At 39.8% G+C, this 22,708-nt stretch overlaps 2 protein-coding genes across 43 annotated transcripts in view; both read left to right on the plus strand.

Moving 5' to 3' along the window:
- Positions 1 to 22,708, plus strand: part of SLMAP (sarcolemma associated protein) — a 175,287-nt gene that overhangs the window by 50,576 nt on the left and 102,003 nt on the right. The window contains exon 1 of one of the 42 annotated variants that reach the window (XM_034956736.4): positions 18,077 to 18,231. The exons of the other annotated variants lie outside the window; for them this stretch is intronic. The gene's annotated coding sequence lies outside the window, so the exon portion shown is untranslated. Of the gene's footprint in view, positions 1 to 18,076; positions 18,232 to 22,708 lie in introns of those variants that run through there. 42 annotated transcript variants of the gene reach the window in all.
- On the plus strand, positions 8,443 to 9,502 carry LOC100994911 (small ubiquitin-related modifier 2). The gene has a single exon (XM_003811634.6). It carries the CDS (start codon positions 8,583 to 8,585, stop codon positions 8,868 to 8,870), a length of 288 nt encoding a protein of 95 aa, XP_003811682.1. The 5' UTR covers positions 8,443 to 8,582; the 3' UTR covers positions 8,871 to 9,502.

Below are 22,708 nucleotides of genomic sequence, written 5' to 3' on the forward strand. Positions count from 1 at the left end.
CTAGATGTCCTTATAGTGAATCTAAAAGCAACATATCCAAAACTGAAGTGATTCATTCACTATCCACCATTGCTGCAGTATTGCCAAATACAGATACTGGTATTATCTGTCCAGTAGCCCAGGCTACCAACTGCTGCCTTTATCACTGAACACATAGTTTCTGTCACTGAGCCCCTCTTACTACTTCTAACACTGTCATAATTCAGGGCCTTATTATTTATTTCAGTAGCCTCTTAACTGGTCTCCAACTCTTTAGTCTGGTACTCTTCAAGGTACTTCTTCATTGAATGAAATATCAGTTTGATCTCAGTATGTCCCTGCCTAAACCCTATAGTCGCAAGTTCTCCATATGATAAAGGTTGTACTGCATGATATGTCCTAAAAGGCTTGGTGACTGCTTACCTCTCTAGCCTCATCTCCTGTCATTCTCAGTCTCATACATCACATACTAGTCCTCTTGACTCCCCCTACCAACCCCACACTATGTTATGTCTTACCTTTGTTTTTCATGATGTTTCAAGTCCCCTCCCTACTTCCCCTGACTCACTCTTACTCAGCCTTAATGATTCAGCATGGGACAGCTCCTTCAGGAATCCTCTTAATTCTCAGGGTTGGGCCAAGTGCTCCTTTTCTCTGTTCTTGCTAGTAGGTAAAACAGGGTTTTTTGTTTGTTTGTTTGTTTGTTTGTTTGTTTTTTGTAAATTTTACTTTAAGTTCTGGGATACAAGTGCAGACGTGTAGGTTTGTTACATAGGTATACATGTGCCATGGTGGTTTGCTGCACCTATCAACCTGTCATCTAGGTTTTAAGCCCTGTATGCATTAGCCATTTGTCCTAATGCTCTCCCTCCCTTCGCCCCCTGCCCCCCAACTGGCCCTGGTGTGTGTTGTTCCCCTCCCTGTGTCCATGTGTTCTCATTGTTCAGCTGCCACTTATGAGTGAGAACATGCGGTGTTTGGTTTTCTGTTTCTGTATTTGCTGAGGATGATGGCTTCCAGCTTCACCCACGTCCCTGCAGAGGATATGATCTCATTCCCTTTTATGGCTGCGTAGTATTCCATGGTGTTTATGTACCACATTTTCTTTTCTTTTCTTTTCTTTTTTTTTGAGACAGAGTCTTGCTCTGTCACCCAGACTGGAGTGCAGTGGCACAATCTTGGCCCACTGCAACCTCCGCCTCGCGGGTTCAAGCAATTATCCTGCTTCAGCCTCCCAAGTAGCTGGGATTATAGGCATATGCCACCATGCCTGGCCAATTTTTTTGTATTTTTAGTAGAGACAGGGTTTCACCGTGTTGGCTAGGCTGTTTTCGCACTCCTGACCTCAAGTGATCCACCTACCTCGGCCTCCCAAAGTGCCGGGACCACAGGCATGAGCCACCATGCCTGTACCACATTTTATTTATCCAATCTATCATTGATGGGCATTTGGGTTGGTTCCATGTATTTGCTATTGTAAATAGTGCTGCAATAAACATATGTGTGCATGTGTCTTTATAGTAGAATGATTTATATTCCTTTGGGTGTATACCCAGTAATGTAATTGCTGGGTTAAATGGTATTTTTGGTTATAGATCCTTGAGGAATCACCACACTGTCTTCCACAATGGTTGAACTAATTTATATTCCCACCAACAGTGTAAAAGTGTTCCTATTTCTCCACAGCCTCACCAGCATCTGTTGTTTCTTAGCTTTTTAATAATCAACATTCTGACTGGTGTGAGATGGTATCTCACTGTGGTTTTGATTTGCATTTCTCTGATGATCAGTGATGTTGAGCTTTCTTTCATATATTTGTTGGCCGCGTAAATGTCTTCTTTTGAGAAGTGTCTGTTCATATCCTTTGCCTGCTTTTTGATGGGGTTGTTTTTTTCTTGTAAATCTGTTTAAGTTCCTTATAGATTCTGGATATTAGACCTTTGTCAGATGGGTAGATTGCAAAAATTTTCTCCCATTCTGTAGGTTGCCTGTTTATTCTTCCTATTTGAATTGGAGTGGTGAGAGAAGCATTCTTGTCTTGTGCTGGTTTTCAAAGGGAATGCTTCCAGCTTTTGCCCATTCAGTATGATATTGGCTGTGGGTTTGTCCTGAATAGCTCTTATTTTGAGATATGTGCCATCAACACCTAGTTTACTGGGAGTTTTTAACGTGAAGGGATGTTGAATTTTATCGAAGGCCTTTCTGCATCTATTGAGATTATCATGTGGTTTTTGTTATTGGTTCTGTTTATGTGATGGATTATGTTTATTGATTTGCGTATGTTGAACCAGCCTTGCATCCCAGGGATGAAGCCAACTTGATCGTGATGGATAAGCTTTTTGATGTGCTGCTGGATTCGGTTTGCCAGTATTTTACTGAGGGTTTTCGCATCGATGGCCTGAAGTTTTCTTTTTTTGTTGTGTCCAGAGTTTTGGTATCAGGATGATGCTGGCCTCATAAAATGAGTTAGGGAGAAATCCCTCCTTTTCAATTGTTTGGAATAGTTTTGGAAGGAATGGTACCAGCTCCTCTTTGTTCCTCTGGTAGAACTTGGCTGTGAATCCATCTGGTCCTAGGCTTTTTTTGTTGGATAGGCTGTTAATTACTGCCTCCATTTCAGAACTTGTTATTGGTCTATTCAGGGATTCAGCTTCTTCCTGGTTTAGTCTTGGGAGGGTGTATGTGTCCAGGACTTTATGTATTTCTTCTAGATTTTCTAGATATTTGTATAGAGTTGTTTATTTTCTGTTGGTAGTTTGTATTTCTGTGGGGTCAGTGGTGATATCCCTTTTATCATTTCTTATTGTGTCTATTCTCTCTTCTTTATTGGTCTAGCAAGCAGTCTATCTATTTTGTTAATTTTTTCAAAAAATTAGCCCCTAGATTCATAGTTTTTTTTGTAGGGTTTTTCGTGTCTGTATCTCCTTTAGTTCTGCTCTCATCTTAGTTATTTCTTGTCTTTTGCTAGCTTTTGGATTTGTTTGCTCTTGCTTCTCTAGCTCTTTTAATTGTGATGTTAGGGTGTCGATTTGAGATCCTTCTAGCTTTCCGATGTGGGCATTTAGTGCTTTAAATTTCCCTCTTAACAGTGCTTTAGCTGTGTCCCAGAGATTCTGGTGTGTTGTCTCTTTATTCTCATTGGTTTCAGAGAACTTCTTGATTTCTGCCTTACTTTATTTACCCAGGAGTCATTCAGGAGCAGGCTATTCAATTTCCATGCAGTTGTGTGGTTTTTAGTGAGTTTCTTAATCTTGAGTTCTAATTTGATTGCGCTGTGGTCTGAGAGACTATTTATTATGATTTTTGTTCTTTTGCATTTGCTGAAGAGTGTTTTACTACCTCCAATTATGTGGTCAATTTTAGAATAAGTGCCATGTGGCACTGAGAAGAATGTATATTCTGTTGATTTGGGGTGGAGAGTTCTATAGAAGTCTATTAGGTCCACTTGATCCATAACTGAGCTCAAGTCTTGAATATCCTTGTTAATTTTCTGTCTCGTTGATCTAATATTGACAGTAGGGTGTTAAAGTCTCCCACTATTATTGTGTAGCAGTCTAAGTCTCTTTGTAGGTCTCTAAGAACTTGTTTTATGAATCTGTGTGCTCCTGTATTGGGTGCATATATATATATTTAGGATAGCTAGCTCTTCTTGTTGAATTGATCCCTCTACCATTATGTAATGCCCTTCTTTGTCATGACTATGGACCCTGGCCTCCCTGTGCTCTTGGTGGAGGCAGGGAGCGGGCAGGAGCCCTGCCCTTCCGGGCACAGCTGCAGGCACCCAAGTCTCAGCTGCACACCCAGGCCTCCCATTCCATGGAGCAGGCAGGAGCCCACCCCTCACACCCCCAGGTGCAGCTGCAGCCACACAAACTGTGGCTGTGGACCCAGGCATCCCTGCACTCTTGGGGGCCCAGGAAGAAAGGCCCCCCTGCCCTCGCAGGCTTGGAAGTGCCTGCTCCCACTTCCTGGCCTCTCCCTGCTGTTGGCGCCCATTTGATTTCAGAGCAAAGTCAGAGTGGAGCCCAGGTGCTGTCACAGACCAGCCAGGTGTGCACACGCTCAGGGCAGTGCTGACATACCAGCCTCCTGTCACCTCAGCCCACTCTGGACTTTGGGTGCTGACAAACATAGGAAGGAAGCCAATGAGGGGCTGAGGGAAGCTCAGCACTGGCCTACAGGTACCCCTTGGCACCTACAGCCTGGGCACCACGAACAGCAGCAGGAGGCAGACAGGTTCCTGGGTGGAAGGGGTTGGGTCCCTGGTGAGGCCCCGCCTTCAGACCAGTGAGGGCCTAAAGGCTGGGGGCCAGCCCTACAGACAGAAGCGGGAACTTGTGGTGCCTTTTCCGGTCCCATTCATGGCCACTCACAGACCAACTGGCTCACATTTCCTCCCCTCTGAGGCCCGTAGAAGCCTCGGGCTCAGCCAGAGCTGAGCAGACGTTGAGATGACCTGCCTGTAGAGAGGAGCTATCCACTTCAGGGCCTCCTCTGAGCTACTCTGTCACTCAGTAAAGCTCCTCTTTGCCTTGCTCACCCTCCACTTGTCTTCCTACCCCTTTCTTCCTGGACACAGCACAAGAACTTGGGACCTGCCGAAAGGCAAGGCTGAAAGAGCTGTAACACAAACAGGGCTGAAACATACCCCTTGCTTGCCATACTGCAGATAAAGAGGAGAGAAGAGCTGCAGCCCTTCAGGGAGCTCAGACCTGGAGCTCCCCAAGCCAGGGCTGTGACTCTTTGGTTCCCTGTGGTTCCTGGAGGCTCCAAGCTTCCAGGTGCCACCATGTTCCCTGGTGGCAACCATGGAAGCTGCTTGCGGTGTGCCTGATCTAGCCACAGCCTTACAGAGAGCCAGCACCCATGCTGGCACCTGGAGCTGCCCGCCCCACTGCAGCAGGCAGCATGCCTGTGCACAGTGGTCCGACCCCATGCTCGCTTGCTTACACACCCCTTGCTACTCCATGCCTGGCTTGCCGTTGGCAGGCATGGGATCCAGGCTGGTAGCATGAACCGAGTGCAGCCTGCCAGCCCAAGTAGGCAGAATGAGCCCAACAGACCCGAGCAAAACTCAGGCAAGGGCACCACCAGCCACAGAGGTTTCTGGCCAGAAAAGCGACACCCCAAGGATCCTGCAACAATTTTTCTCTTATTAGAAAAATTCTGTTGATTTCACTTTCTCTATTAGCATTCCTCATTTATTTGCTTCCATTTAGAGCAAAACTTCTTAAAAGATTTATCTATATATGCGGCCTCTCATTACTCTGTGTCCATTTTCTTTGGAATCATTCTGGTAAGGCATTCATCTTCCACTACGTCCACACTGTTCTCGCCAAGGTCGTCGGTGGCTTTCAGATTATTTCCAGTGGTCAGCGTTTGTCCCTTACCTTACTTGATCTATCAGCATCATTTGACTGTTGATCTCTCCCACGTTCTTGGAAAACATTATTCACGTAGCTTCCAGGACATATCACTTTCTCTTGGTTCTTTTCATACCTTACTGGCCATTCTTTACAATTTCCTTTGGTTGGTCCTGTTTTCCATGACTTTGAAACTTTGAACTGCTCCATGTCCTTGGACCTGTTGTCTATCTGTACTTGTTCCCTTGGTGATCTCATTCTGTCTCTTGGCTTTAAATTCTGTTTGTATGCTGACGACAGCTTAATTTATATCTCAAGCTGAGACTTCTTCCCCTGAACTCTAGGCTCATATATCCAGCTGCCTTTAAAAAATTTTTTATTGTGATAAAATAAATGTAACATAAAATTTATCATTGTAGCCATTTTTAAGTATACAGTTCAGGGTATTATATACATTCATAATGTTCTGTAACCATTATCACCATTCATCTCCATAACTCTTTTCATCTTGTAAAGCTGAAGGTTTTTAAATATTAGACAGTAACTCTCCATTTTTTCCTCCCTCCAGTCCCTGCCAGACTCCATTCTACTTTCTGCCTCCATGATTTTGGACCCCTGAAACTACCTCAAATAAGTGGAATTATATAGTATTTTGTCTTTTTGTGACTGGCTTACTTGATTCAGTATAATGTCCTCAAGGTTAATCCATGTTGTGGCATATGTCAGAATTTCCTTCCTTTCTAAGGCTGAATAATATTTTATTGTATGTATATTTTTATGTCATATTTTGCTTATCCATTCATCTGTTGATGGACACTTGGGTTGCTTTTACATTTTAGCTATTGTGAATAATGCTGCTATGATCATGGATGTACCAGTATCTCTTTGAGACCCTACTTTTGGCTATATACCCAGAAAGGGAATTGCTGGATCATATGGTAATTCTTTTTCAAAATTTTTGAGGAACTGCCATATTGTTTAACACAGTAGCTGTACCATTTTACATTCCACCAACAGTGCATAAGGGTTCCAATTTCTCCACATCTTTGCCAACACTTATTTTCTACTTTTTTTGAGAGTAGCTATCCTAATGGGTGTGAAGTGGTATCTCATTGTTTGCATTTCTCTAATGATTAGTGATGTTTAGCATCTTTTCATGTGCTTATTGGCCATCATATATCTTCTTTGGACAAATGTCTATTCCAATCCTTTGCCCATTTTTGAATTGGGTTCTTTGTTTTTTAGTGGTTGAGTTTTAGGTGTTCTCTATGTATTCTGGATACCAATCCCTTATCAAATGTATGATTTGCAAATATTTTCTCCCATTCTGTGGGTTGCCTTTTTACTCTGTTGATAGTGCCCTTTGACACACAAACGTTTTTAATTTTCATGAAGTCCCCTTTGTCTTTTCTATTGTTGCTTTTGCCTTTGGTGTCATATCCAAGAAATCACTGCCAAATCCAATGTTGTGAAGCTTTTGCGCTATGTTTTCTTTTAAGAATTTTATACTTTCAGGTCTTACATTTAGATCATTGATCCATTTTGAGTTCATTTTTGTATATAGTGTTACGTTAGGCTCCAACTTCATTGTTTTGTATGTGGATATCCAGTTTTCCTAGCACCATTTGTTGAAAAGACTATTCTTTCCCATTAAATGATCTTGGCACCCTTGGACATAATCTTTTGACTGTATATGTGAATGTTTATTTCTGGACTGTCTATTCTATTCATATTCTTTTGAATATGAGATATATGTCTGTCTGTATGCTGGTACCATACTGTTTTGATTAGTGTAGCTTTGTAGTAGGAATCAGGAAGTGTGAATCCTCAAGTTTTGTTTTCTTTTTCAAGATTGTTTTGGCCATTGAAATTCTATATAAGTTTTAGGATGAGCATTTCTAATTTTGTAAAAAACATCACTGGAATTTTGATAGGGATTGCATTGAATCTATTGATTGCTTTGGGTATTATTGGCATCTTAACAGTATTAAGACTTCTATGATTATGGGATGTGTTTTTATTTATGTCTTTAATTTCTTTCAGTAATGTTTTATAGTTTTTATTGTACAAATATTTTACCTCTTTGGCTAAGTTAATTCATTAAAATTTTTTTTTAAATTTTCCTTTTTTTTCCCTTAACCCCTTTCCCAACTCCCTAAGTTAGTTCTTTTTGATGCTACTGAAAATGAGATTGTTTTTATAATTTTCTTTTTGGATTGTTCATTGTTTAGTGTATAGAAATGCAACTGATTTTCCTGTATTGTCTTTGTATCTTACTACTTTGCTGAATTCATTTATTCTAACAGTTTTTTTCTGGACCATTTAGGGTTTTCTACATACAAGACTATATCATCTATAAACGGATAATTTTATTTTGTCCTTTCCGTTTGGATGCTTTTTTTTTTTTTTTTTTTTGAGACAGAGTCTTGCTCTGTTGCCCAGTCTGGAGCGCAGTGGTGTGATTTCGTCTCACTGTAACCTCCACCTCCCGAGTTCAGGTGATTCTCCTGCCTCAGCGTCTCGAGCAGCTGGGATTACAGGCATGCGCCACTGTGCCCAGCTAATTTTTGTATTTTTGGTAGAGATGGGGTTTCACCATGTTGGCCGGGTTGGTCTCGAACTCCTGGACTCAAGAGATCCTCCCGCCTTGGCTTCCCAAAGTGCTGGGATTACAAGCCACCATACCCTGCTGGGTATAAGCTTTTAAAATTTTAATAAATATTGCTGAATCATTTTCCAAAAAAGTTGTATCAGTTTATAGTCTCATGTCCAGGACAGTGAGCCTTCTGTATCCATGGGTTACACATCCATGGATTCAACCAATTTTGGATGGAAAATATTTGGGGGAAAAAAAAGGATGGTTGCGCCTGTACTGAACATGTACAGAATTTTATTTTTGTCATTTTCTAAACAATACATCATAACAACTATTTACGGAGTATTTGTATTAGGTATTCTAAGTAGTCTAGAGATGAATTAAAGTATATAGAAGGATGTGTGTAGGTGTTAATGCAACTACTACATCATTTTATAAAAGGGTCTTGAATATCCATGGTGGCTTTGGTGTCAGTCCTCTCCATGGATACTGAGAGATGATGTATATGAAAATGTTGTGCTCTCCCCTCGTCCACCGCTGCCGCCTCCTTCTTCTGCCGCTCCTGGTGCTGCTTGTGTGCTCGTTTGGTGCGGACCTGGTACCTCTTTTGTGAAGCGGCAGCTGAGGAGACTCCGGCGCTCGCCATGGCCGACGAAAAGCCCAAGGAAGGAGTCAAGACTGAGAACAACGATCATATTAATTTGAAGGTGGCGGGGCAGGATGGTTCTGTGGTGCAGTTTAAGATTAAGAGGCATACACCACTTAGTAAACTAATGAAAGCCTATTGTGAACGACAGGGATTGTCAATGAGGCAGATCAGATTCCGATTTGACGGGCAACCAATCAATGAAACAGACACACCTGCACAGTTGGAAATGGAGGATGAAGATACAATTGATGTGTTCCAACAGCAGACGGGAGGTGTCTACTGAAAAGGGAACCTGCTTCTTTACTCCAGAACTCTGTTCTTTAAAGACCAAGATTACATTCTCAATTAGAAAACTGCAATTTGGTTCCACCACATCCTGACTACTACCGTATAGTTTTCTCTATTCTTTCATTTCCCCCTTCCCCATTCCTTTATTGTACATAAAGTAACTGGTATATGTGCACAAGCATATTGCATTTTTTTTTTTTTTAACTAAACAGCCAATGGTATGTTTTGATTGATATCAAGTGGAGACGGGATGGGGAAAAATACTGATTCTGTGAAAATACCCCCTTTCTCCATTAGTGGCATGCTCATTCAGCTCTTATCTTTATATTCCAGTAAGTTATTTTGCTCTCACTGTTTTAACAAAAAAAAAAAAAAAAAAAACAACAACAACATAAAAATCCTTGCATACCTTGTTCAATTGGAGAATTTTAATGTTTTTCATTTATCATTGTAAAACCAAGGACAATTTTATAACTTTTTTGTACGTAGCTGTTACATGTAGGGCAATCTGTCTTTAAGTAGGGATAAATTACTCTAAAACAAAAAAGAATCCTAGATAGTTTTCCCTTCAAGTCAAGCGTCTTGTTGTTTAAATAAACTTCTTGTTTAAAAAAAAAAAAAAGAAAATGTTGTTTCCTCCACATTCTTGCTAGAGCCAGTTATCACTAATCTTAGTCTTTGCCAAACTTATATTAAACATCTTGTTAGTTGCCTATCTTCCTGAGCTTTTAGGCTTGAGAGTTTTGGCGTCAGGTGCCTGTTTGTACCTTCCCATACATGTCTTTTTTTTTTTAATGGAAATTTCAAATAATAGAGGAAGGTATAATGGGAAGGCCCTTATCCTTATACGGTGTCCCAAGTAGCATTTTGAGTTTTGAATAGAGTGAGTTATGACCTTCTGTGAGCATTATTCTTTTTTTTTTTTCTATTTTATTTTTTCTCCCTGCAATACTTTCCAAGTCACAAGCCCCTCTCTTGGGGTGAACCCATCCCAGGGTGTCCTTCAGTTGCCTGCCTGCCTTCTTTCCATTCATCGTCCATCTCTGTCACCCAGGCGGGAGTGCAGTGGCACGATCATGGGTCATCGCAGCTTCAATCACCTGGGCTCAAGCGGTCCTCATGCCTCATTTTTTGATTTTTTGTAGAGACAGGGTCTCACTTTGTTGCCCAGGCTGGTCTTAAACTCCTGGACTCAAGCAATGCACCCACCTCAACCGCTCAAATTGCTGAGGTTACAGGTGTGAGCCACCGTGCCCAGTCCTCTGAGCATTATTCTGTGGCTTGACTGGGTTTCTAGCCCTGTTACTTAGGGCCAGGAGTGCAGTAGGACCCTGGTTTAGAAAAGGAATTATGACATCTGCTAAATACTATTTAGCTTAATTTATTCATAAATTGGTTCACACTGTTAATTGAATAGTTACAGATCTCCTAGTCTGTGTAATATATTCTAAGCATACTTACATACACATGAGAGCTGACTAGTAATTTCCTCTTGATATAACTTCACTTAGGGCTGGGTGCAGTGGCTCATGGGTGTAATCCCAGGACTTTGGGAGGCTGAGGCAGGAGAATCACTTGAAGCCAGGAGTTTGAGACCAACCTGGGCAACAAAGTGATGCCTGTCTCTACAAAAACAAAACAAAACAAAACAAAAAAACTAGCTGGGTGTGGTGAATGCGTGCCTGTAGTCCCAGCTACTGGGGAGGCTGTGGTGGGAGGATCTCTTGAGCCTGGGAGGTTGAGGCTGCAGTGAGCTGTGATTGCCCACTGTACTCTAGCATGGGTTGCAGAGCAAGACTCTGTCTCAAAAACCCCCCAAAATTTGGGATTCCCTAATCCAGCAGTCTCCAACCTTTTTGGCACCGAGGACTGGTTTCATGGAAAACAGTTTTTCCATGGATGGTAGGTAAGGAATGGTTTCAAGATGAAACTGTTCCACCTCAGATCATCAGGCATTAGTTAGATGTGCAACCTAGATCCCTCACCTGCATCGTTCACAATAGGGTTTGCACTTCTGTGAGAATCTAATGCCACCACTGATCTGACAGGAAGTGGCGCTCACATGGTAATGCTCACTCGCCCTCTGCTTACCTCCTGTTGTGCGGCCCATTTCCTAACAGGTCACAGACCAATACCAATACCAACTATGGATAAGGGACCCCTGCCCTAATCCATATCACAGTGTTTTGTATTTGTTATAATTGGTTTTCTGTCCATGCTGTGAGACAAAGGCTTAGTGACTTCCTTCTATGCAGTAGTACACCTTTGCCCCCATCACACATGAATATTCTGTGAATATTACCATAAATATCATGGTTATTTATAATAAATATGGTTATTTATGATAACCATTTATTATAACCGTATCATTCTGATAATAACCATAAAATATTATATATGTTATATATTTATCACCTGTATATATTAGAGTTCAGCTGTTACTGATCTATTTATATCTTTTTTTTTTTAATTAGAGCAGGGTCTCACCATCTTGCCCAGGCTGGTCTTGAACTCCTGGACTCAGACAATCCTCCCACCTTAGCCTCCCAAAGTACTGGGATTACAGGTCTGAGCCACTGTGCCAGCCTTTTTATTTCTCTATCAGCTGTTTAAGTAATTGTCAAAGAACCTTATTTTTAAAAACCTTAACCATTAAAGGAAAGTCCTGAATCAGTTCCCTGACTGAAAAAAATCAAAGTGATTACGTATTTACACATATTCTGTGAGCTTAATAATAATAGCTACCATTTGTTTAGCAGTTAGTATGTACAAATACTGTGCTAATGCTTTATATCCTTTAACCTTTACAACAAACATTCTGAGGTAGGTACTGATGCCATCCTTGATTTAAATATAGGTAAAGGGAGGCTCAAAGAGGTTAAGTAGGTTGCTCATGGTCACACAATAAGTTAGAAGGTGATACAGCTTGAATTTAAACCATTTTTGTTTGTTTGTTTGTTTGTTTTGAGACGGAGTCTTACTTTGTCCCCCAGGCTGGAGTACAGTGATGTGATCTCGGTTCACTGCAACTTCTGCCTCCCAGGTTCAAGCTATTCTCCTGCCTCAGCCCCCCAAGCAGCTGGGATTATAGGTGTGTGCCACCACACCTGGCTAATTTTTGTATTTTTAGTAGAGATGGGGTTTCTCCATGTTGGCCAGGCTGGTCTCGAACTCCTTGCCTCAAGTGATCCACCTACCTTGGCCTCCCAAAGTGCTGGGATTACAGGTGTGAGCCACAGCACCCAGCCGAATTTAAACCTTTAATATATGCTCTGCTCCATATAGCATCCATTATTTGGATGTAATACAGTATGGCCTACTTTATGTTAAATCACAACTTAATAGCTTCCATTTTATAGTATGAATTACATCATTTATTGCTTCTACATTTAAAGAAGTCATATGTGACTTGTGCCTTTTGGAATTTACTGACAGGGAATGAAACATGGAAAAGATCAGATTATAGTGCTACTCAAAGTGTGGTTTGGAAATAGAGATGTGAGAGTTAGCTGCTTAACTTGGAATAAAGCCTGAGTCTTGGATTTAGTTGGGGGAAAGTGTTTATTTTGTGAGAAATGTTATCTGAAAGAAATCTTATTTGTTAAGCTATTTAAACTGAACTTCAGAAAGAAAAGGTGACTTTTAACAGGTAGAGAGTATGAGTGGGTGGAAGCAAAGGGCTTTTGAAGTCCAAGAGCAGCATAAGGAAAGACAGAGAGGCCTGGGGCTTGTGCAGGGGCACTGCTAGTAGTTAAGCAAGGGTGGAATGGATAGTACTTTGAGAAAAAGAGGAAGATTAGGTTAGATAGGGTGATTAGGGTCATTTTGAAAGACTTTGAAAGTCACAGCTCTTGGACTTGATTTTGAAGTCAGCAGAGGGTCAACAGTCCTTTTATAAAGTGAAACAATGTGATCAGGTTTGTGTTTTAGGAAATAAGTCTAGCATCAGTGTGGAGGGTGTAGAATGTGGAATTATCTTGGCAATGGTTAGGGTAAGAGGAACTGTAATCAGAAGGGAAAGGCAGTATGCAATTGAGAGATTTTACTGAATCAGAAATCATAGGAATTGGTGACACATTAGATGCCCTGAGGTTTTATTGATATTATTTATTATTACTGATAGTATTATTACCGTTATTATGCACTTACTGTAAGTGATTTCTGATGGTCACAAATCCATTCTATTATTAGTGGCTGCTGACTGAATTTCTGTTAAGAGATGCTCAGGAAATGATGGGTAAATGATGAGATGAGTCTAGGTTGTAGATGTTACAGTCATGTAATATTTATTTAAAATATTTATTTGGTTCCTGCTCAGAAGGCATTTTGTTTAGGATTGGGAATATCCCAATCTTCAAAGAATTTGCCGTATTCATGAGGAGTCTAAGAGGCCTTGTTTGCTGTTCTTTCTGTATAATCTTTGGACTTATGTTTTAACTCCTCATTCTGTTGGCTCATGTGGGATGCTGCTTATTTCATAGTGTTCTGAAGTTTAGATGAGGTAGTGTATGTAAAGTACCTAGTATAGCTCCTAGCATGAGCAAAAGCTAGTTCCCTTCTACTCTGTCATGGACACAGAAACTGGAAAACCCAAATTTATTAGGATTGTGTGTCAAATAGGTGGTAGCAGGTAGTGAATGAATTTCTGAAAGAAATTTTTAAAAGCTTACCTTTCCTGATGATTTGGCATCAGAAGGTCTGATTGCTATTTTACTATTCTTACCATTGTGACTATAGATAGGTCACTTGGTTTGTCAGCCTAAATTTACTGATTTATAAAATGAACAGAATCCTTGCTGTTTTATAGGAGGTCTGGAGAAATAGTAGAGATAGTGGATATAAAATTGCCAGATAAACATTAAGTAGTATAACAGAATGGTTGAGATCAAAAGTTTACTAGCTTAGGAGACCCTTTGGCGAGTTACTTAACCTCTTTTAGTCCTGATTTCTTTTTTGTTTTGTTTTGTTTTGTTTTTTGAGATAGAGTTTCACTCTTGTTGCCCAGGCTAGAGTGCAGTGGCGCAATCTTGGCTCACTGCAACCTCCGCCTCCCGGGTTCAAGCAATTCTCCTGTCTCAGCCTCCCTAGTAGCTGGGATTACAGGCATGCGCCACCACACCCAGCTAATTTTGTGTTTTTAGTAGAGACAGGGTTTCTCCATGTTGGTCAGGCTGGTCTCAAACTCCCGACCTCAGGTGATCCACCCGCCTCGGCCTCCCAAAGTGCTGGGATTACAGGTGTGAGCCACTGCGCCTGGCCATAGTCCTGATTTCTTTATCTGAAGTATGGGGATAATATAACATCTGCCTCATGAGATTGTTATATAGATTAAGTGAAAAAATGCATGCAGAGTAGTTTATCCAAGCACATGGTAAGCACTCAAAAACTGGCAATGATTATTGTAAATTATGTGGTACCCTTTTGTCACTGTAGAATAATTTTCTTTGATCTTGTTTTCTCTTGTTAAAACTTCTGTATATAAGTGATGTATATAAGTGATTCTGGATATAAGTGATGTTACCTTTGATGGTAGTGAAAGAAATCAGCAATGCTTTTAAAAGAAAACTTCATACTTTCATAAGCTTTGGCTCCAAAAACTTCCTAGGGAAAAATGTCTAGGGACTTATGTTTAAGTCATAAATAGAGATAGAATTTGAATGTGATACTTTCTATTACTAAATTTCAGTTCAAAACTTTAAAAGAATTAGTGATTCTTAACTGGGAGCATTACTAATTCTGAGAAGTGCTGGATATCATGAGAGGTGTTTGAACAGCTGAATCATGTGGCAGCAGAAAAATGAGAGCCACTGTACTAAACTCACATAAGGAGTTTATTTTCCTTCTTCCAAATAGTCATTTCCCATCTCAGACAAAATGACTGTTTCATAAATTGCATTGTTATTATTTCCATTTATTCACTTATGGTCCCCAGAAAGTTTGTTTGCTTTGTCTTTCAAAGTAGAATTATTATAATTTTTAAAGAACTTACCTGTGGATGTCTAAATTTTCCAAGCCTTGAGGAGATAAATCTCTCAAAGAATTAACTATCGCTAAAAACGAAGAAATATGAGTAAAGACCAAGATGTTTGAAACAAAGTTATATGCCAACTTGAATGATTGTGCCTAAAGAATGAAAAGGCCATCATAATTATTTTCATTACCTCATAAATTTAAAGCATTTTTAAAAGCTATGAATGTTCTTTTTTGGGCAGGTGTACTATTTATGTCTTTTAACATTTCCACTGAATTTGTTTGCCAAATAAATTCTTTGTGTGTGGGCAGGTTCCCCCCCCCCCCCCACAAATAAGATGCATAGTCCTATGATTTTCCAATTTTACCAATCTTTAATGGAAATTTTTTTATTTTAGTTTCTCTCTCTCCTACCTCTTAATGACTGTATAGATCAATATCAACTATCCTTAGATGGAGCCCATTGTATGCATTATTAAACAGTTTATAAGGCTTTAAACCTAGTGACCTTGTTCTTTTTTCCCACAAATGTGATCACGGGTACTTCCTTTTGTGGCAAACATGGCTGTTATTCTATGGGTAAGGTGTCGTTTTTGTTGTTGTTTGTTTTGAGACAGGGTCTCACTCTGTCATAAGCCTGGGGTGCAGTGGTGCCTCATAGCTCACTGCAGCCTCAAACTCCTGGGCTCAAGTGATCCTCCTGCCTCAGACTCCAAGTAGGTGGGACCACAGGCACACACCATCACACCCAGGTAGTTTTTGGATTTTTTGTAAAGACAAGGTCTCACCATGTTGCCCAGACTGGTCTTGAACTCCTGGGCTCAAGCGATCCTTCCCCTCCACCTCCCAAAGCACTGGGATTACAGGTGTGAGCCACTGTGCCTGGTCTGTGTGAGGGTTTTTAACAGAGATAAAGAGTGGTGGTGCAATTATTTTGTTGTTGTTTCAGCTGACCCCAGGATAGTTAGCATTTTGTGAGGAAAATCATGAAGTGTAGTGAGAGTATTGCATATTTAAAATATCACAATATGCCCTCGTTCTGTTCCTAATATGCTAAAATACATGACATTTGGGTAAAATATGTAATATTTAAAATATTGGTATTAATAATTTTGATATCCTTTGAGGTAATTAGAGACTTTTTGATGTCTAAAAGATTGAGTTTGAGATCACTATCTGTTCTTTAGTATCAGTTAAGTAGGAGCCTCAAAGACAAACAGCTGCTTCTTTGCTGTGATTAACACACCCCGAGAGGAAAAAATAATCAGAATTTTCTTGTCAACCCATCAGTTTTGGGGTGTGGGAAATAGATTAATCACTGCCAAATTAGAATTTGCTGTAGGCTTTCAGCCCCCGCCCCCACTACCACCCCATCTCTCAGAACTGTATCTGTAAACGCGAGGGCAAATGGTCCAAGGTTCCATACATGCAGGCGTTCTTTGCCTTGCAGGGTAATCTGGACCTCTGCCAACATTGTAGAATTGATTCTGCCCTCCTAGCGACCATCTCAGAGAGGCTGCAAAGGGCAATTCCAGGGAGATAGGTAAGCAAACCTTAGAGATACCTCCAGCGGGGGACTCAGCTCTCTCTGGTCCTGCTCCTCCTGGTCCACTTCGTCCTCCATATCCAGGTTTTCTTTCAAGCTTACCTCATCTTAGAAATTCTCATTTTAGGCAAGTCCCAGTCTCACTCCTGCCCCTACTGCCTGGTGAATATTGCCCCATTAAGGTCCAGGCCCTCCTTTATCTACAGGACTTAAGGCAAATTAAGGGGGATCTTACAAGTTTTTAGATGACCCTGACAGGTATATAGAGGCTTTCCAGAATTCAACATAGGTGTCTGAGATTCAGAAATCTAATTTACTTTGTCCTGAATTCTCAGTGAAGGATTGTCTTAATTTGAAAGCATATTTAAGAAATATGTAATAATTCTAGTTGGGTTTTATATGCTTTATACTGTTTTGATTACACTTTAAAAAATTTATCTTTCCCACTTTCCCTATTTCTGTCTTTCATAATCTTATCTCAGCTCCCATGTAGAGACTTATCTCAGTTCCCATGTAGAAATACTTTTTCTTTCTCCACTTTTCCTTGTGAGCTGGCCCCAAAAGAAAGATTTATTGTACAGTGAACACATCTAGAATGTCACTAGGTGGAAAAAATCTTGGCAAATTAACATCATTTGTAAGACGTTCGGGTAATATATTGGCAAGTTTCATTCTAGTTTACATGTGAGATTTCATTTTGGTGAAAACATTTCACCACTTCTATATATTTTCCTGTAGAATATGAATAAAGATTTTTATTTCTCCCTTCAGTGGCACAATTAAAAATCCCAGCCTCTGAAATGTGTGATGCTTTGTTAGCCAGGAAGCCAGAAAGGTTATATAAATAAATTAATTAATGTTGAACATGCATATAATTACTAAGTTTGTATACTCTAAGAAGCGACTAAATTGTTGGTGGCAAAAGTGAACAAATCATGGGTCTCCTTATTTCTGGTGACTCCCACTGCAGTTCATCCTACACACAGCTGCTAGATCATCAAAGCTGTTGGATTAATCTCCCTAAAACAATATTTCATCAACTCTGTCAGTAGTGCCTTCTGTCTTAAGAAATTGCAACTTCTTAGTCCAGTGCCAAAGGCCCTCTCTTTACAGCTGTATCTTGCATTTTTCCACTTGTTCCTTTGTTTGGTTTTTGTTACCCTCTGAGGGCCTTAGCTATATATAAATTTGCTGCAATACCTGTTCCTCCTCCTCCTCCTCCTCCTCCTCTTTCTCCTTGCCTTTTCATTCTGATTACCACCCTCACTCATAAATGCTTCCTTAGCAACTGATTATGCCTAACTGTATTTCCCACCAGGCTCTCAGGATTTTGGTACTTAATTCATCCTGTCTTAATTTATTCTCAGTTTAGGGTTGCTCTCCATATGATTTTATGGATGTGCAGTCTCTCCAAGATAGGTGCCAAGTAGATGTTACAGACTAAGTGATTTGCCTTAATGATGGAGGTAGAGTTGAAATTGGCTCTATGTATTCTGATTGCTTCAGGAAGTCTTTATACATGAAATGGGATTTCATAAGTTTGGAGTCAAAGATCAGAGAGTGTTTAAGTAGGGAAGAAAGGCAGTGTGGAAATTTTGCAGGAATAACAGTGTTAAATCTGCAATAGCTGTGAGGCCGTGGCACTCTGCTTAATATGCCTGAGGCTCGGTTTCTTAATCTGATGCCACGGAAAAAGGTAGAGTAGGAATCTCTGAATTGATTCCTCCACCGGAAGAACTACTGAGCTCGCATGAACTGTCTGAAGCAACTATTTTGGAACTCTGGAGTCTAGTAGAACATTTGCAGCATCCAAGGGAGTACTTGATGAGGAAAGAGGCTGGTAAGTTTCAAAGAATTTCATTGTTTTGGTGTTTGGCATAGTAGCTACCATCTCCCATCCCTCAATCCTGTAGCAGCCAGGTGATGGTTGCCTGTGTTCCTGGTATGACTTGCTGGTCCCCAGGTGGGCATTTGGGACCTTTAAAAATTGGGATTGTATATTATGATTGCTATTTTTAATTGCTGAGGTGCCAGCTGTTTCAACCCCCACAAGCTGAAATGACTTACTTGGCATTAGCCATTTAAGATTTAAAGAGACAGAACATTCCCTCGAACTCCTTTTCTTATTGGATCCAGGCATTTAAGGAAATCTGTGTTAGGTCACTGGATGACTGCAGAGATAACAGAGACTTCAGTGACCACATATGGCAGGGAGTATAATCCTTGCAAAGAATAGGTTGGAAAATTCACTTAAACAAGTGGCTGGCTGCCACCCTCATCAAGTAACAACAGCAGTCCTGGGGAGAGAAGGGAGCCTGATTTCCAGAGTTACCACATTACAGTTTTCGAAATATCCAGAAAAAATTAAAAAGCATACAAGAAAGAGGAAAGTATGGCCCATTGCTGGGGGGAAAAATGGACAGAAACCATCCTTGGGGAAATGCGGACATTGGACTTATCAGACAAAAACTTTATCTTTTTTTTTCTGATTTGGGTAATTTATTTTTTTCTTTTTCTTTTTCTTTTATTATACTTTTAAGTTTTAGGGTACATGTGCACAACGTGCAGGTTTGTTACATATATATACATGTGCCATGTTGGTGTGCTGCACCCATTAACTCGTCATTTAACATTAGGTATATCTCCTAATGCTATCCCTCCCACCTCCCACCACCCTACAACAGTCCCCGGTGTGTGATGTTCCCCTTCCTGTGTCCATGTGTTCTCATTGTTCAATTCCCACCTATGAGTGAGAACATGTGGTGTTTGGTTTTTTGTCCTTGTGATAGTTTGCTGAGAATGATGGTTTCCAGCTTCATCCATGTCCCTACAAAGGACATGAACTCATCATTTTTTATGGCTGCATAGTATTCCATGGTATATATGTGCCACATTTTCTTAATCCAGTCTATCATTGTTGGACATTTGGGTTGGTTCCAAGTCTTTGCTATTGTGAATAGTGCCGCAGTAAACATACGTGTGCATGTGTCTTTATAGCAGCATGATTTATAATCCTTTGGGTATATACCCAGTAATGGGATGGCTGGGTCAAATGGTATTTCTAGTTCTAGATCCCTGAGGAATTGCCACACTGACTTCCACAATGGTTGAACTAGTTTACAGTCCCACCAACAGTGTAAAAGTGCTCCTATTTCTCCACATCCTCTCCAGCACCTGTTGTTTCCTGACATTTTAATGATCGCCATTCTAACTGGTGTGAGATGGTATCTCATTGTGGTTTTGATTTGCATTTCTCTGATGGTCAGTGATGATGAGCATTTTTTCATGTGTCTTTTGGCTGCATAAAAAAAACTTTATCTTAAATATACCCACAGAGGTGAAGGAAATCATGGTCAAAGAACTAAAGGAAATCAGGAAAACAATGTATCAATGGGAAACATAGTAGAGAGATGAAAATTATAAAAAATATAATTCAGTAGAGAGTTCAATGGCAGATTTGAACAGGCAGAAGAAAGAATAAGTAAACTTGAAGACAAAGCAATTGCAATTACTCTGTCTGAGGAGCAGAGAGAAAAATTTGAAGAGAAATGAACATACCCTAAGGGACTTATGAGAAGACATCAAGCTTACCAACATATGCATTGTGGTAATCCTAGAAGGAGAGAGAGAAAGGGACAGAAAAAATAGTCAGAGAAATAATGGCCGAAAAGAATTTTATGGTTTTAGCTTTTATATATAACTCTTTAATTTATTTTGAGTTCATTTTTGTGTATGGTATGAGGCAGGGGTCCAACTTTACTTTTCTGCATGTGTCTCTCCAGTTTTCCCAGCATCATTTATTGAAGAGATGATTCTTTCCTCATTGAATGGACTTTGAAAATCACTAGGCTGTAGATGTTTGGATTTATTTCTGGACTCTAGGTTCTATTCCATTGATCTTTATATCTGTCCATATGCCAGTAACACAATGTTTTGATTACTGTACCTCTGTAGTAAGTTTTGAATTGAGGAAATATGCATCTTGCATCTTTGTTCTTCTTTCTCAGGATTATATTGCCTACTCAAGGTCCCTTGCAATTTCCATATGAATTTGAGGATTGACTTTTCCATTTCTGCAGAAAAGGTGGTCATTGGAATTTTGATAGGGATTGTGCCGGATCTGTGGATTGTTTTGGATAATATTGATACCTTCACAGTATTAAGACTTCCAGTCCATGAACATGGGGACATCTTTATTTAGACCATCTTTAGTATCTTTCAGCAATATTTTACAGTTTTTAAATGTAAAAGTCTTTTACCTCCTCAGTTAAATTTATTCATAGGTATTTTATTCTTCTAGATGGAAATGGAATTGTCTTCTTAATTTCCTTTTTGAATTATTCATTGCTGGTATGTAGAAACACTGTTTTTTGTGTGTTAACCTTGTAAGCTGCAAATTTGCTGGATTTGTTTAACTCATAGTTTTCATGTGAATTCTATGGGGTTTTCTATATATAGGATCATGTCATCTGTGAATAAACATAGTTTACTTCGTCTTTTCCAATTTCAATGCCTTTTTTTTTTTTTTTAATTCTTTCTAGACAAGAAACTTCTAGTACAGTGTTGAACAGCAGTGGTGAAAGCCGGCATCCTTGTCTTGTTCTTGATCTCAATGGGGAATGCTTTCAGTCTTTTACTATTGAGTATTATGTTAGCTGTGGGTTTTTTATAAATGCCCTTTATCATGTTGAGGAAGTTCCCTTCTAACGTTAGCTTTCTGAGTGCTTTTATTGTGAAAAGATTTTATATTTCATCAAATGCCTTTTCTGCATTGAGATGATTGTGTGTTTTCTTTTTTTTTTTTTTCATTTTCTACAAATGTGGGGCATTTAAACATTTTTATAGTATAAAATACCTTTTTAAAGTTGAACCACCTAGGGTAGATCCCACTTAACAAAGCAATGCCAGCCACTTTTACAGCTTGGATGAGTTCTGAGTTAGGCAAAACAAAGATGAAAGCCTTGCACCAGTTCTTCCTGTAGCCCCAGACAGGTGAAAATTAGACAAAATAATTTGTGATTAAGGTCTGCTCTGCTCCCTCTGGAACTAGGTACCAGGGTGTCCCACGCTGGGAATGCAGGCTGATGTCTCCAAGACTTATTTTGTGCTGGAGAGGGGGATGGGACTAGGGTAAGTAATGCCACAAAGCTTTCCTATATTTTAATTGCCTTTTTCTTGATTCAGCGTTTACTTGGGTGCTGTAAACCTTTGACTGTTTTCGAGACTTTTAACAAAGTTGGTTCTGATAGTTTCTGCTTGTTTTTCAGTGTTTCTATGGGGAGCTTGGAGCTGCCTACTCTGGCATTTTGCTGATGTCACTTTCTTCATTCTTTATGGTTTTAAAAAATTTTACCCTTTTTAAAACCTTTTATTTACTCTAAGGCATTATTTGTTATATTTAATCACTCTTGTGAGCCTTCTAATTTGTATTCATTTCTAAAATGAATTTTTCCTTTTACTTCTATTCTTTTGAGTTATTTCACCTTTTCTTGAGTTGTATAATTGTGATTTATTTTGCTCTTTCATGTCTTGAATTATTTTTCTAATGTCTTTTAGCTTGTTTTGAAATAGAAGTTTACAGTTTTGATCTCTTCCCAAGGTCTGTTTTTCATTATCTGTAAAGATACTATTCTGCTCCTTATTCTCTTTTTTCTTAAAATAACTGTATGGATATGACCTTGATACATTTCTGTTGCTAATTTTTATATGAAATTGGTTTTCCTGAACTTTAAAAAGGGGTCATGGTTCAGGATAACTTTTCTAATTCACAGAGCTCCCTCTTCTGTTGTTTTTGTAAAATGTTTAAAAATATGGTGGCTTCCTTTCCCCTTCTCCACTTTTATCTGAACCTTTTCTTTCCTTGTCTCTATTGTCCCTGTTCTGCTTAATTTTGGTTCCACTCCCAGCAGTTTTCCCTCAGTTTGGAGCCCATTCCTGGAAGGTAGCTTTGGTTGGTAGGTTGGTTTTAAGAATTTATATGGCTCAGACTGTTCCAGCCTTTTTAGGAACTTACCCTGCACTCACTTGTTATTGGATTGAGCCACACTATTCCCATTTCCAGCTTTTCTTCAGTTGGCCTCCATACTGTCCAGTGAACACCTAATAGCTATTTTGGTGTTGTCCTCAAGTCCCCCAAATGCCCCCTTTGTTTCCTTACATATCCTTCTGCACAGATGCTGATTCCATGCAGGTCTTGTGGCTTTTGGTGGTCTTCCCCACTCTTATTTTGGGGTTTGTGTGGGTACTGTGTCACCTACTTTTGTTACAAATGTTTCCTATGGGATTTTGGTTTTGCTGTCTTAGTCACTCTGATTTTA

The sequence above is a fragment of the Pan paniscus genome, chromosome 2 (assembly GCF_029289425.2).
Source record: "Pan paniscus chromosome 2, NHGRI_mPanPan1-v2.0_pri, whole genome shotgun sequence".
NCBI classification, from domain to species: Eukaryota; Metazoa; Chordata; class Mammalia; order Primates; family Hominidae; genus Pan; species Pan paniscus.

What these genes read in the sequence shown, in the direction of transcription:
- LOC100994911 (XM_003811634.6), top strand. Translation starts at nt 8,583, where the DNA reads ATGGCCGACGAAAAGCCCAAGGAAGGAGTCAAGACTGAGAACAACGAT.